The 11,927-nt window shown below is 44.0% G+C and overlaps 1 protein-coding gene across 3 annotated transcripts; it reads left to right on the top strand.

The window, feature by feature from the left end:
- Positions 1-4,932: 4,932 nt before the first annotated feature.
- On the top strand, positions 4,933-11,022 carry LOC120678350 (protein indeterminate-domain 5, chloroplastic-like). 3 transcript variants are annotated; one of them, XM_039959485.1, is made up of 4 exons: positions 4,933-5,198; positions 5,832-6,187; positions 6,339-6,735; positions 9,483-11,022. In XM_039959485.1, the coding sequence occupies exons 2-4, from the start codon at positions 6,067-6,069 to the stop codon at positions 10,540-10,542; spliced, it is 1,578 nt and encodes a 525-aa protein (XP_039815419.1). In that variant the 5' UTR covers positions 4,933-5,198; positions 5,832-6,066; the 3' UTR covers positions 10,543-11,022. The 3 variants fall into 3 exon arrangements, with proteins under 3 accessions (XP_039815419.1, XP_039815416.1, XP_039815418.1); XM_039959482.1 differs by having other exon boundaries at positions 5,832-6,196; XM_039959484.1 differs by having other exon boundaries at positions 4,933-5,221; positions 5,832-6,196.
- The last annotated feature ends 905 nt before the right edge of the window (positions 11,023-11,927 follow it).

Here is an 11,927-nt window from a genome sequence, read left to right as displayed (position 1 = left end):
TCTCGCCTAAACCCCTCGTCATTTATGTATTTAGAAAATGACTTGTAATTTATGATCGTACACAGTAGTCAATTATTTGAAGTTGTTTTATTGGAGCATCGTTGACGCTATTTATTTGGATGAATTTGTTGATAAGCAAGTCGATCTCAGCACATAAATGATCAATAATAATTAAGTTAACGTACCTGGTCAAAATATCCGAGTGGGCCACTCTTATGTCGGAGGTTATATGAACTGGAAAAAGTCATCGACGACTTGGACTCCCACCAAGCTAAAAAAGTCATCGACTTGGACTCGGAACATTCCAACAAAGGCCATGCATGCAAGCTAATTAAAGTCATCTGCTTCTCCGGTGAAAAACAAAAATTAAACTTGCGATTTGAAGTAGGCTTCCCTATTCCTTCAAAAAAAAAGTAGTCTTCCCTTATTAATATCCCTCCTGCTTCTTCACCACTAAACTACCCCTTGTTTAGATGCAAAATTGAAATTTCCAAAACTATCACATCGAATGGAAATCTTACATGCATGGAGTATTAAATCTAGACGAAATAAAAAACTAATTGCATAGTTTGCTTGTAAATTGCGAGACGAATCTAATGAGTCTAATTATGATATGATTAGACACTAAATTGCTACAGTACAAATGCTCTAATGATAGATTAATTAGGCTCATTAGATTCATCTCGCGATTTACGGACATAATCTGCAATTAGTTTTGTGATTAGTCTATATTTAATACTTCAAATATAAAAAAAATTCTCTTTCAAAAAGTTTACGGGTGCATCTAAACGAGGGCAGAGAGAAATAAATATTGCACTGCCACAAAAAGTGGCACTAGTACCGGGCGCCGTTAGTACGGGCTCCCGCAGCCGGTACTAAATGGAGGTCTATTTAGTACGGGTTGCAGCACCCGGTACTAATTGCACCATCACTTAGAAAAAATATATTCGGTACTAAATGTACCATCACCTACAAAACATATGTTCGAATAAATGTGCCTACACCAGGGTTCAAACTCGTGACATGTCGCCTCGCGTGTACGCTCCTCTACCATTCCACCCACACAACACATGTGAGAAGATAGAAGATGCTATCTTTTTGAACTAACCCGAGCAAGCCATTTAGTACCGGACCATAACCAACTTCCAGTACTAAACGCCATCATTTAGTACCGGTTGGTGTTACAGATCATACTAAATGTCTGCTAGGGGCCCTCAATCATTTAGTACCAGATTTTAACACTACCTGGTACTAAACGGTGGTATTTAGTACTGAGTAGTGTTAAAAATGACATTAGTACCGGGTTTAAAGCAACCGGTACTAACTAGAGGTGGACGAATGCCTCTTTTTTAGCAGTGTTGGATGAGTAACATTTCCAACGTTGTCATCATTCATTCATTCATTCATTCATTCATTCATTTTTTTAGATTAAGAAAAAACCAGCCTTAACCTCTCACAGCTGAGAGGCTACAGCTATCATTCATTCATTCATTCATGATACTGCTGATCTCTGAACGGCCGGCAGGACGTGTCAACCCCTTTTGGCGTTCATTACAGTGATTGGTGGGTTGGAGCTTAACTTCCACTTGCTACTAATTTTCGATAGAAATCTTTTTTACTTATTCTTTTTTATAATTCCACATGCATCGATATGATCCATTGTGTGTGTGTGTGTATATATATATATATATATATATATATATATATATATATATATATATATATATATATATAGTACAATCAAATAAAGCGTGGACGTCGCAATGCAAGGCTACCTAACCTCACAAGGCCGACAGGTATGATGGCATCAAAAAATGTTCTTTTGTGCATTGTCTATTTGGTCTGGGTTATGAAGAGTGGTCATCGCCAACCACTAAAGCAGGATTGCACGCAGAACCATTAGGCTAATCCCAATGCAAGTTTTTCATAGAGATTTCATGCACATTAAATACAGTGATACGTCAGCCTTTGTGATGACATGACATGGTAATTATGAAGAGAGAGAGAGCGGGAAGGAGTTACACCAAAATTTTGTGTATATAAACTGTTTCCAAGACTACGAAACTTGTTGAAACTTGCATTGGGCGCTATAGAGTTTCATATCATGCAATTGCGCCCAATCACATGCCTCACAATTAAATGCTATGGCTAGTCTATGAAATCGTGAAATTATACCTGATCACGGGCTACCCGACTCGATAAACCCGACTCGACCCACCCGAAAAAAAACCCAACCCGACCCGATTAATGCGTGGACCAGGCTCAGGCCAAATTTTTTAACCCGACAAAAAAAATGGGCCAGGCACAGGTCGAGTTTTTTTTATCCGAAACCTGACCCAACTCAATCCGACCCAAATTTTATATACACAAAAATTGGGTTTGACCCAACCTGACAAGACCCGACCATGTGACGGGTCGGGCTCGAGCCAAAAAATTCAGCCCGATGGTCGGGTCGGGCCGAGTATGGGCCGAAAAAAAGTGTCGCATTTTTTTGACCCAACCCGAACCCGACCCGATAAATATCAGGTCTATGTGAAATGATACTTTGCATTGGGGATCTTGTTTCGTTAGTGAACTCAAATGTACCTAGATGACATGGCATTCTATAAAATCGTGTAATGAAATCCTGCACCGGGAATAGCCTTAGCGGCCTTTAATTTTTAAATTGGATGACAAAAATAGAGGTATAAGTATAAGATCATAAGGTTGGCCCAAATGGGTGGGCAAATGCGCTTATGTTCATGTGGAAATAAATTGCCTTGATTTATTAGTTTATTGAGTCAGATGTTTGAGATCTATTAATATATAATTTAGCTCTACTACTAGTGCGCTTTTTCAATCTTCTCGCGTATATATATACACACAGACACAATTTATTTCCTTTGGAAAAATGAAAGGATCGGAACACTGTCACCCTTACAAAATAAAATCCGATCCATTTATTCTTGAATGAAGATGTGCATCTTAACTCGGCTATTTTATTTCTTGCATTGGGAGAGAGAGAGAGGGAAAATCAAGTTGCTTGCTTGGAGAGAGAGAGAGAGAGAGAGAGAGAGAGAGAGAGAGAGAGAGAGAGAGAGAGAGAGAGAGTAGTACAACCTCGTGACAAGAGCTAGGTTTGGCAACATATTGTTAGTTGGTCCTGCAGCTGAGTGCAACATGCATATATATGCATGTGTGTGTGTGTGTATATATATATAACACGGTACTCGATCATTGTTAACAGTACATGGCTTGTCATTTACTTGCCATCTTAGCCACCGTGTAATTCTTCGTTTCCTCCCACGCACGCTAGCTAGCAGCTGCTGTCAGCATCCAGCTCCAAAGTTTGGAATTCCTGGGGAGAGATGGATGAGAAACGATCATCCACCTCATCTCGATCACATGCGTTCGCCTAATAAACATATGCTTGATGCTGCTGTTTTGTTTTCTCGCTCCTGCATTTCTCGATCAGATATCACATGCAATCATGCAGAAACGCTGCACATCTCGATCGGAGTAATTTACAAATGCAACAATATCTTATAGCTAGCTGCAGGCTTAGCTACACAGGGGTCTCTCTCGAGCTGCCCCTGACAAGCAAGGTAGTTCGTGACAAAGAATGTTGAGGAAAAGGTCGATCACGAGAATCGATCGATCGATCGATGCGTGCATAATAAAGTGATGCATTATATTGTACATGATGCGGATTGGTATATTATTTTTTTTCGTAATTATATTCGCACAGCTAGAAGACACTTCTCTTTCGGTGTATTTATTAAGAATTTGTAAATAACAAAAACTACTGGCATTTGGCAGGTAGTACATGTTAAAGTAGATTTTTTAGTGTTCCTGGATGGCATTATATATATTGCTTGACATCACCATGACAATGTTCATCGATCATGTCTAAGAGCATCTTCAAGTAACTCTTTATATCTTCTCTAGTTTATAGGAATAGAGATTTTGATGAAAATTTACCATACAACAATCTCTTCAATTGAATATCCAAATATGCATATCCTCTATTCCGGCTTTCATGCTAGCCAAAGATGGAGAGCAAGGATGGTTCTCTAGACTACACAAAAGATATAGAAAAGCTGTTGGAAAATACAAAAATATGGAAAATGATATTTACTCAAATGACTCTCCAAATGATGATTTAGAGAGTACATTTTGGAAAAGCTCTTGGAGTGCTCTAAGCAGCAAGAGAAAACATATATAGACAAATTTTGCGAAGGCTTTGATCAAATTGTTAATAAATAAGTTTTGCTATCAATATTTTTGAAATTTAAAATTTTAACTCATGTTAATAAATAGTATATAATAACTGGTGTAGTAGCTAGATAATTGGGACACGAGAAGTAACCAAAGAAACGAGAGGCCAAAGCCAAAAATTAATTTTAGTTATTACTGCATGTATGTCGTATGGAGCACTATATATTCTACGAGAAGAAAATACCATCAGCTTGCGACGAGGTCTTTTTTATCCCCGTCCGGAATTGCGTAGAACATGGATGAGGCGTGTGTGGAAGTGGAACAAAGTCAAAAAAGGAAACAATTTCGTGTGGTTCTAAGTCAGTGGTTTATCTTGCTGCTGCATCTCTAGACCATTCTTGTACATATATACTGTGTGATGTATAGTATCTGGTTGTTGTTATTACTTCCCTTTTTCAGGTCGATTTTACCCATATAAATAATCTTGGTTACAGTAGTATGTATAAATGTACATCGATCTACTTCTTTTATTTTGAGTTTCGAAAGATTTAATTGTAAATAGGGTAACTGATGACGAGCAAGAACCAGCAGATATATACAGAGAGGGGAGTTGAAAGGGATGAGCATCTTCAGGGGGTCCCAGACAGGGCACACGCGGGCCCCACCGTCCAGGTCACTGTCGTCAATGGCTCACCCCCAGAGCCCTTTCCCTAGTTGGATCAGCGAGAGCGCTTGCTGCCTTACCCATCGACCTGAGCTGATTAGGGGTGCTGTGTGAGGCGATAGGGAGGTGCTCATCATAACCAACCACCACTCGCTACTACTGCTAGCTCCTCCCTCCCTCTCCTTCTACCTCTTTCTCTTTTGCTTCCTTGTGTGTTCCAAGAGGGAGAGAGAAAGAGAGGGGCGCATGCTCCGGTTGCTAGCTTCAGTTCGATCCGTGTAGCTCTGCTAGCTCCTTCTCGATCGATCACCCGACTTTCGGGATTCATTATCATCCGGTTGGTGCTTATATACTATTGATGTAATCACGCTTTGCTCATCTCTTATCAACTCTTTTCTTCGATTCCTTCTCGAGACGACCTTAATTAGTGTTAGACGATGTGCGTTGTTTGTCCTTGTTGATGCTTTGCATGTATGTTTTGCATCTCTTGTTCTGTCCATGGCCGCCCGGCCTCTCTGCACCTGCTCTCTAGCTCCCTTTGTGCCTCTTTTGCGCCTTGTTTGCAAGCGCAGCTACCGCGGCTAGCTAGGTTTGTTTGTTTGGACTTTCTTCCTCCTCGGTTCTCCCTTTTCACCGCTCGCTTTAATTTCCTTGTTGCTTTGTAGAGATCGAGACGACGATTGGAGCTACTACTTTACTTTGTCCTCTTTGGCTCTGGGTTGTATGTATGTAGCACACAGCAGATCCATCCATCCATGTCCATGTCCATGTCCATGTCCATGTCCAATTGTCCATGCTCCAGTCCAGCCTCCAGTCAAGTGTGTCGTAGTACACATGTACTACTTGCATCTCGATCTCTATCTGTCGTCAGTAGTCCTGGATGGATTTCATTCTTTGTGTAAGCATGCAGCAGCTTACTTGCTTACTAGCTCACACCATTTATTTGCCTCTTGTCTCGTTTGTCTTTTAGATCGATCGGTCGTCGGTGGTGCAGAAGAAGCCGGAGAGTCAGGTAGGCTACTGTCCAAGCTAAGGAGAGACTATACTAGCAGTCACGCTGCCGCACAGCTGCGTGACTTGGACTGGCCAGTCGCAGTGTGACCGGCCGGTAGCTCGCTCTGCTAGCAGCAGTGGTGGACTGGTGGTGGTGGTGACCAATCCACCAATCAACTCGTGAGCTAGCTAGCTGAGATCGATCGATACACATGGCGGCCGCCCACCTGTTCGGACTCGGCGACGCGCAGATGCAGCCGCCGCTGCCGCAGCAGGCGGCGCCTCCTCCTCCGGCAGCCGCGCCGGCGCCCAAGAAGAAGAGGAACCAGCCCGGTAACCCAAGCAAGTACCTCGATCGAGCCATGTCCTCTGATAGATCTTCAATTAATAATCTTTTATATATATTATTACCCAATAATAGAATTATTATTCATACGATAATAATACCAAAAAGAAAAACGCACTGCTGAATGCTGATCATCAGATCCGGACGCTGAGGTGATCGCGCTGTCCCCCAAGTCGCTGCTGGCGACGAACCGGTTCGTGTGCGAGGTGTGCAACAAGGGGTTCCAGCGGGAGCAGAACCTGCAGCTGCACCGGCGCGGGCACAACCTGCCGTGGAAGCTCAAGCAGAAGAACCCCAAGGAGACGCGGCGGCGGGTGTACCTCTGCCCGGAGCCGACGTGCGTCCACCACGACCCGTCGCGGGCGCTTGGCGACCTCACCGGCATCAAGAAGCACTACTGCCGCAAGCACGGCGAGAAGAAGTGGAAGTGCGACAAGTGCAACAAGCGCTACGCCGTGCAGTCCGACTGGAAGGCGCACTCCAAGACCTGCGGCACCCGCGAGTACCGATGCGACTGCGGCACCCTCTTCTCCAGGTACGGTATCTTATCTATCAATCATCATCTTCGTCTTATTGGTTAATAAGCCGTTTAACGGCAGGATTGCTGTTACAGTATTTAACGGGCTATAATAGTCAGTTTTAACAGGCTAAATATCATAGCGGTTGCTAGCCTTGGTTCATCTGCAATCGATCGAATTTTAAGTTCTTCCAAACTTACAATTCCGTTACTGTTTATTTTGTGGTACAATCAACGACTCAGAAATACTATTGAATTTCCTTTTATTGGTGGTAGTAAGCGGTAGGGTATCGGCGGCGGCGGCGTGTACGCATGATTGGGTCATGATGGATTCATTCAGTTCAGGCACGGAAAGGCATGCGAGTGAGATCCATGCCGATTTGATTTGATGCATGGGAGTTAGGGTTAGGGCTGTCACTGGCCGGCAAGCAAGCCACCTGCTTTCTGCGCCCGTGCTGCTAGCTGCGTCCTGCCTTCTTGCTTTGCTGGCTTGCTTGCGCTTTTCTCTTTTTTTCTCTTCTCTTCTTTTCTTTTCTTGTTTGGAAATTTGACTTGTTTGGATTCCATCCCATTCCACCCATCCCTATTTGCGCAACTAGATTTTTTTTGGACCATCTCTCTCTAGGATGTAGAGAGAGAAAGGGGTGGTGGTCACACGTGAACTCCTGTCCGTCCGGCCGTCGCCCCTCCTGCCTGCGTCTGCGCCTCTCTCTCTGTAGCATGCAGCTGCAGTGGATGCCATGCCAATCAATGCGGCAATGCCATGAGAGTTGGAGAAGAAGACAAAAGCCAGACTCCTTTTTCACCTCGGAGTCCGCATGCATCCTGCAGCAGCACTGCAGCAGGGCTCCGGCTCCCTCTCCTTCTCTCTCCATGCCTCCTGACCTCCATCTCCATCTCCATGGACGGACGGACGGGATCCCCACCTGTTCACGTGATGACATTTGCATGTCTCTCCAGCACCACGGCCATGGCTGCAGCTAGCAGCTAGCCTGTTCTCTCTCATGTGACCGTGACGCCCCGATGGGATGCATCGCGCATGCATGCAGCTAGCTAGCGACACTCCTCTCTCTTCTTTTCATGGCGGTCGTCGTCGTCTCTGCTCGTCTGAAACGACGACGACCACATGCAGGCGAAGCAACCGATGCGAGAGGCAGGAAAAGACGATGGATACAACTCAGGGTTTTTGCTGTGCTTCTGTTCATGTAAACGCATCCCATATTTATGGTATGGATATGCTTGCGATTTTCCCATGTCAGTATGTATATTCTTGGATCCTAGCTAGCTGAAGGGAGTACGAACTGCATTTGGGCATGACACTTGCTTAATTCCGTCAGTTTTCCCTTTCCATTTCTGGCTTCCTTTGGATACACATCACTATTCATGTCATGGCCTGCACTTGCTTTGCACATCCCATCCAAAACAGAAAACTACTAGTTCAGTCGTTCAGTCGTCAACACAAAAGACTACCCAGCAGTGCACATCTACTATAGACTAGCATAGAATTAATAGCTACTAACGGGTAGTACAGTCTGTTAATGATAATTGAGCGAAAATTCCTTAAATAATGTAAGCAGTGCTGAATCTAGTCAATACATGTAGAAGGGGGCTGATCATCTCCTTATCTTCTTCCTCTCCCCTTCTCCTTCATTCTTTCTTCCCAAATGGGGAGGGGAGGGGGGGGGGGTATCCATTGATCTTGGAGAGGTAGGGGGCTAGATCTGCCTCTGAATGTAATGAAATACGGCGATGAAATGAAATTCCACTAGCTAGCTAGTTATATATATATATATATACAGGGAAATACCTTTTCAATATCAGGGATATTTGAAACCTGTTCGACAAATACTACTTTTGGGGGGGTCCTTTATCCGTTGATGAAATGAAATTCCACTAGCTAGCTAGTTATATATATAGGGAAACACCTTTTCAATATCAGGGATATTTGAAACCTGTTCAACGGTTCCTGAGAAATTCTACAGTGATTCTGAAACGTGTATCTCTTCTTATTAGTTAACACCTGGAAACTGTTAGTTTTTTTAAAAAAAGTTCTGAAACGTGTAGTTCATTTTATTTTGAAAATTAAACTTGGCAAACATTTTCTTAACCTAATTTAATAACTCTATCTGTTGTCTATTTAGCAACAATGCACAAAACTTTTCAATATTGTTTTTCCAAAAATCTTAAAGCTGTTTCGGAAAGCCAGCTTGCCTCTATTTTGAATCTCAATAGTGTCAACATCTAATCAGATGGCAAACCTAAACTCTATATATCCTGTGCTCAGTACTGAGTAATTGCCTATGGAGAAAATAGAGAAAATACAAATAGTAAGATCGAACAACTAAAAATAGTTAAAATGCAATTGGTCAACTCCCCAAATTTAGGAACTCATACAAGGAGGTATTTCCCAACATTAATTGTTGGGATGCGACAGAAAAAAAAGCTATGTATATGCATCACTCTTGTAAAATGTATTTACCATTTTATTACAGACCAGCTGTACTGTAATTAAAATCTCAATTTGCTATTTTCCAAGTGTTAATTAAATTAGCATTATTATTTTCAATCACCTTTAATTTCAAGGCTCTTGTATAAACATGCCTGTAATTTCACTTTGCAAGTTTGCAATGCTAATAAATATTGTAGTAGCGCACGAACTACTTTCGTAAATCCATTTTACAAATATTTTTTGACAAGCTTCAGTTTACAAAGATCAATTGCCTAATTAGTCTCTGATTTGTTTTTTCTTTGGTTGGGTCTTACAGGAGAGACAGCTTCATCACCCACCGTGCGTTCTGCGACGCGATGGCGCAGGAGAGTGCACGGGCGCCGCCGATCGGCGCGGGCATGTACGGCTCCGGCGGCATGGCCCTCGGCCTCTCCGGGCTGGCCGCCTCTCAGCTGCATTCCTTTCAAGACCAAGCCCACTCGTCGGCCGCCACCGCCATCGGCGGCAATCCGGCGGCGCAGTTCGAACACCTCATGCCGTCCTCGGCCGGCTCCCCAGCGTTCCGCGGCGCGCAGCCAGCGTCGTCATCCTCCTCGCCGTTCTACCTCGGCGGCGCCGAGGATGGACACCAGAGCCAACCGGGACACACCTCTCTGCTCCACGGCAAGCCGGCCTTCCACGGCCTGATGCAGCTGCCGGAGCAGCACGGCCAGCCGGGGAGCAACGGTCTCCTAAACCTGGGGTTCTTCTCGGGCGCGAGCAGCGGCCAGGACGCGCGCCTCGTCTTCCCGAACCAGTTCAACGGTGCCACAGGAGGGAACGGCCGCGGCGATGGCAGCGAGCATGGCAACAGCGGCGCCAACACCGGGTCCGCAGCCATCTTCTCCGGGAACCTAATGGGCAACCAAATGGCAGGCGGCGGCGGCGGCTTCTCTTCATCCTTGTACAACTCAACCGAGACCGTCGCGCCGCCGCAGATGTCGGCGACGGCACTGTTACAGAAGGCCGCGCAGATGGGCGCGACGACGAGCGGCGGCGGAGGCGGCAGCGTGAACTCTCTGCTCAGGGGGCTCGGTAGCGGCGGCGCCTTGAACGGGAGGCCATCCGGTGCTGCTGGGTTCATGGCCGGGGAGAGCTCGTCGTCGAGGAGCACTTCTCAGGCCGAGAACGAGAGCCAGTTCCGGGACCTGATGAACTCGCTGGCGGCTTCCGGGAGCGGTGGCTTCCCCGGCATGGACGACGGGAAGCTGAGCACGAGAGACTTCCTTGGCGTCAGCGGCGGCGTCGTGCGGAGCATGGGCGGCGCGGCGGGGCTTCCGCTGCGGCACGGCGCCGCGGGCATTGGCATGGGCTCATTGGACCCAGAAATGAAGTAGGAGATCATCGAATGGAAAGCAACCAAGGCAAGGCAAGACATGCATTGATCATTGGAGCCATGCATGGGCATTGGCATGGGCTCATTGGACCCAGAAATGAAGCAGGACAGCATAGGGTTCATGGAGTTGCATTGGTTGGTGAATGGTGATGAAGATGCTGATGAGGCCATCAACCATCATCATCAGTGTTATGATGCTGCATGGTGAATATAAAGGTGATTTGCATTATCCATGCATCTGTGTTGTTCAATGGTGATGAATTGGTGATGGGATGTATTGTAGGGCAGTACGTGTAGTAGCTTCTGGAGAACATGAAATTCGACCAGCAAATAATAGCAGAAAAGGCCGGACCGTTTAATTACATTTCGTTAAATGTCGGTGTCTAATTAGTCAATAGTTTTGGCTCTAATAAGTTAATAATTTTGGCAGGGATTTTGTACCGATGGTACTATTTAATTTGAATTTGGGTATTTTTTGTCAGATTTTGAGATTTGGTCGACTATGTTTATGTCAAAATTTATTTGACAATATAATTCATTATATATGTTTAACACTGGATTGAAGGCGGCATCATGTCAGTAGTTGGATCTTCGTTCGGTCAAACAATATATTCTGGTGCGCTGTTTATTTTGCGACAATAATATATAATACCCAACAAATGATTCCTTCAGGTATGGGTTATTAGGTTTTAATTGTTTCAAATAATCTAGAGTGTACCATTTCCCGAGGTACATAATATATACTAGTATGAATTTAGGAAGTTTGGAGTGTTGACTTTGTATTTCTTTTTAGAAATGTAAACAAAGACGATCTTCTTGGCTTCATTTATTGTATGGCAAAACAATCTAATAGTGGTAACAATCGCAAGAAAAGCATGAAAAAGAACTTGGGTCACTTCATTAGTTTACTTGCCGGTCAATGGATAGATTCATTGGTCAATTTAATGTTGAATTTTGGTAAAATCTAAAATCTTGCTGATTACAATTGTTTCAACTAATTAATCATAGAATTTATGTATTTGCATCTATATAGAAAGAAAGAAAGAAAGAAAGAAAGAATATAATGCATCATCTAAAGCAACTCACGGCCATATATAACATTATTATCCCTACCCCTTTTTATCAGGACCACGCCCTGCGGCTGAGGTAGTCAAGACAATATATATCATATCCCTCAACCGTATATACCTGTCATCTTGCATTTGGATATTTCAATCATTATTTAATACTTATATATTCGCCAAGCACCTACTACGATTTGCTATAGCAACCCTGAACCACATCAGATCCTGTCTAAAACAAGAACAAGCTAATTAATGTCTTGCGCAAATAATAATGTTATCATGGTTCGGTATTTTTTTTTTTACTTTTGCACCCATAGGATTG

The sequence above is a fragment of the Panicum virgatum genome, chromosome 6N, assembly GCF_016808335.1.
Source record: "Panicum virgatum strain AP13 chromosome 6N, P.virgatum_v5, whole genome shotgun sequence".
NCBI classification, from domain to species: domain Eukaryota; kingdom Viridiplantae; phylum Streptophyta; class Magnoliopsida; order Poales; family Poaceae; genus Panicum; species Panicum virgatum.
The sequence above is the reverse complement of the archived record's forward strand: the minus strand, read 5'-3'. Positions and strand labels throughout refer to the sequence as shown.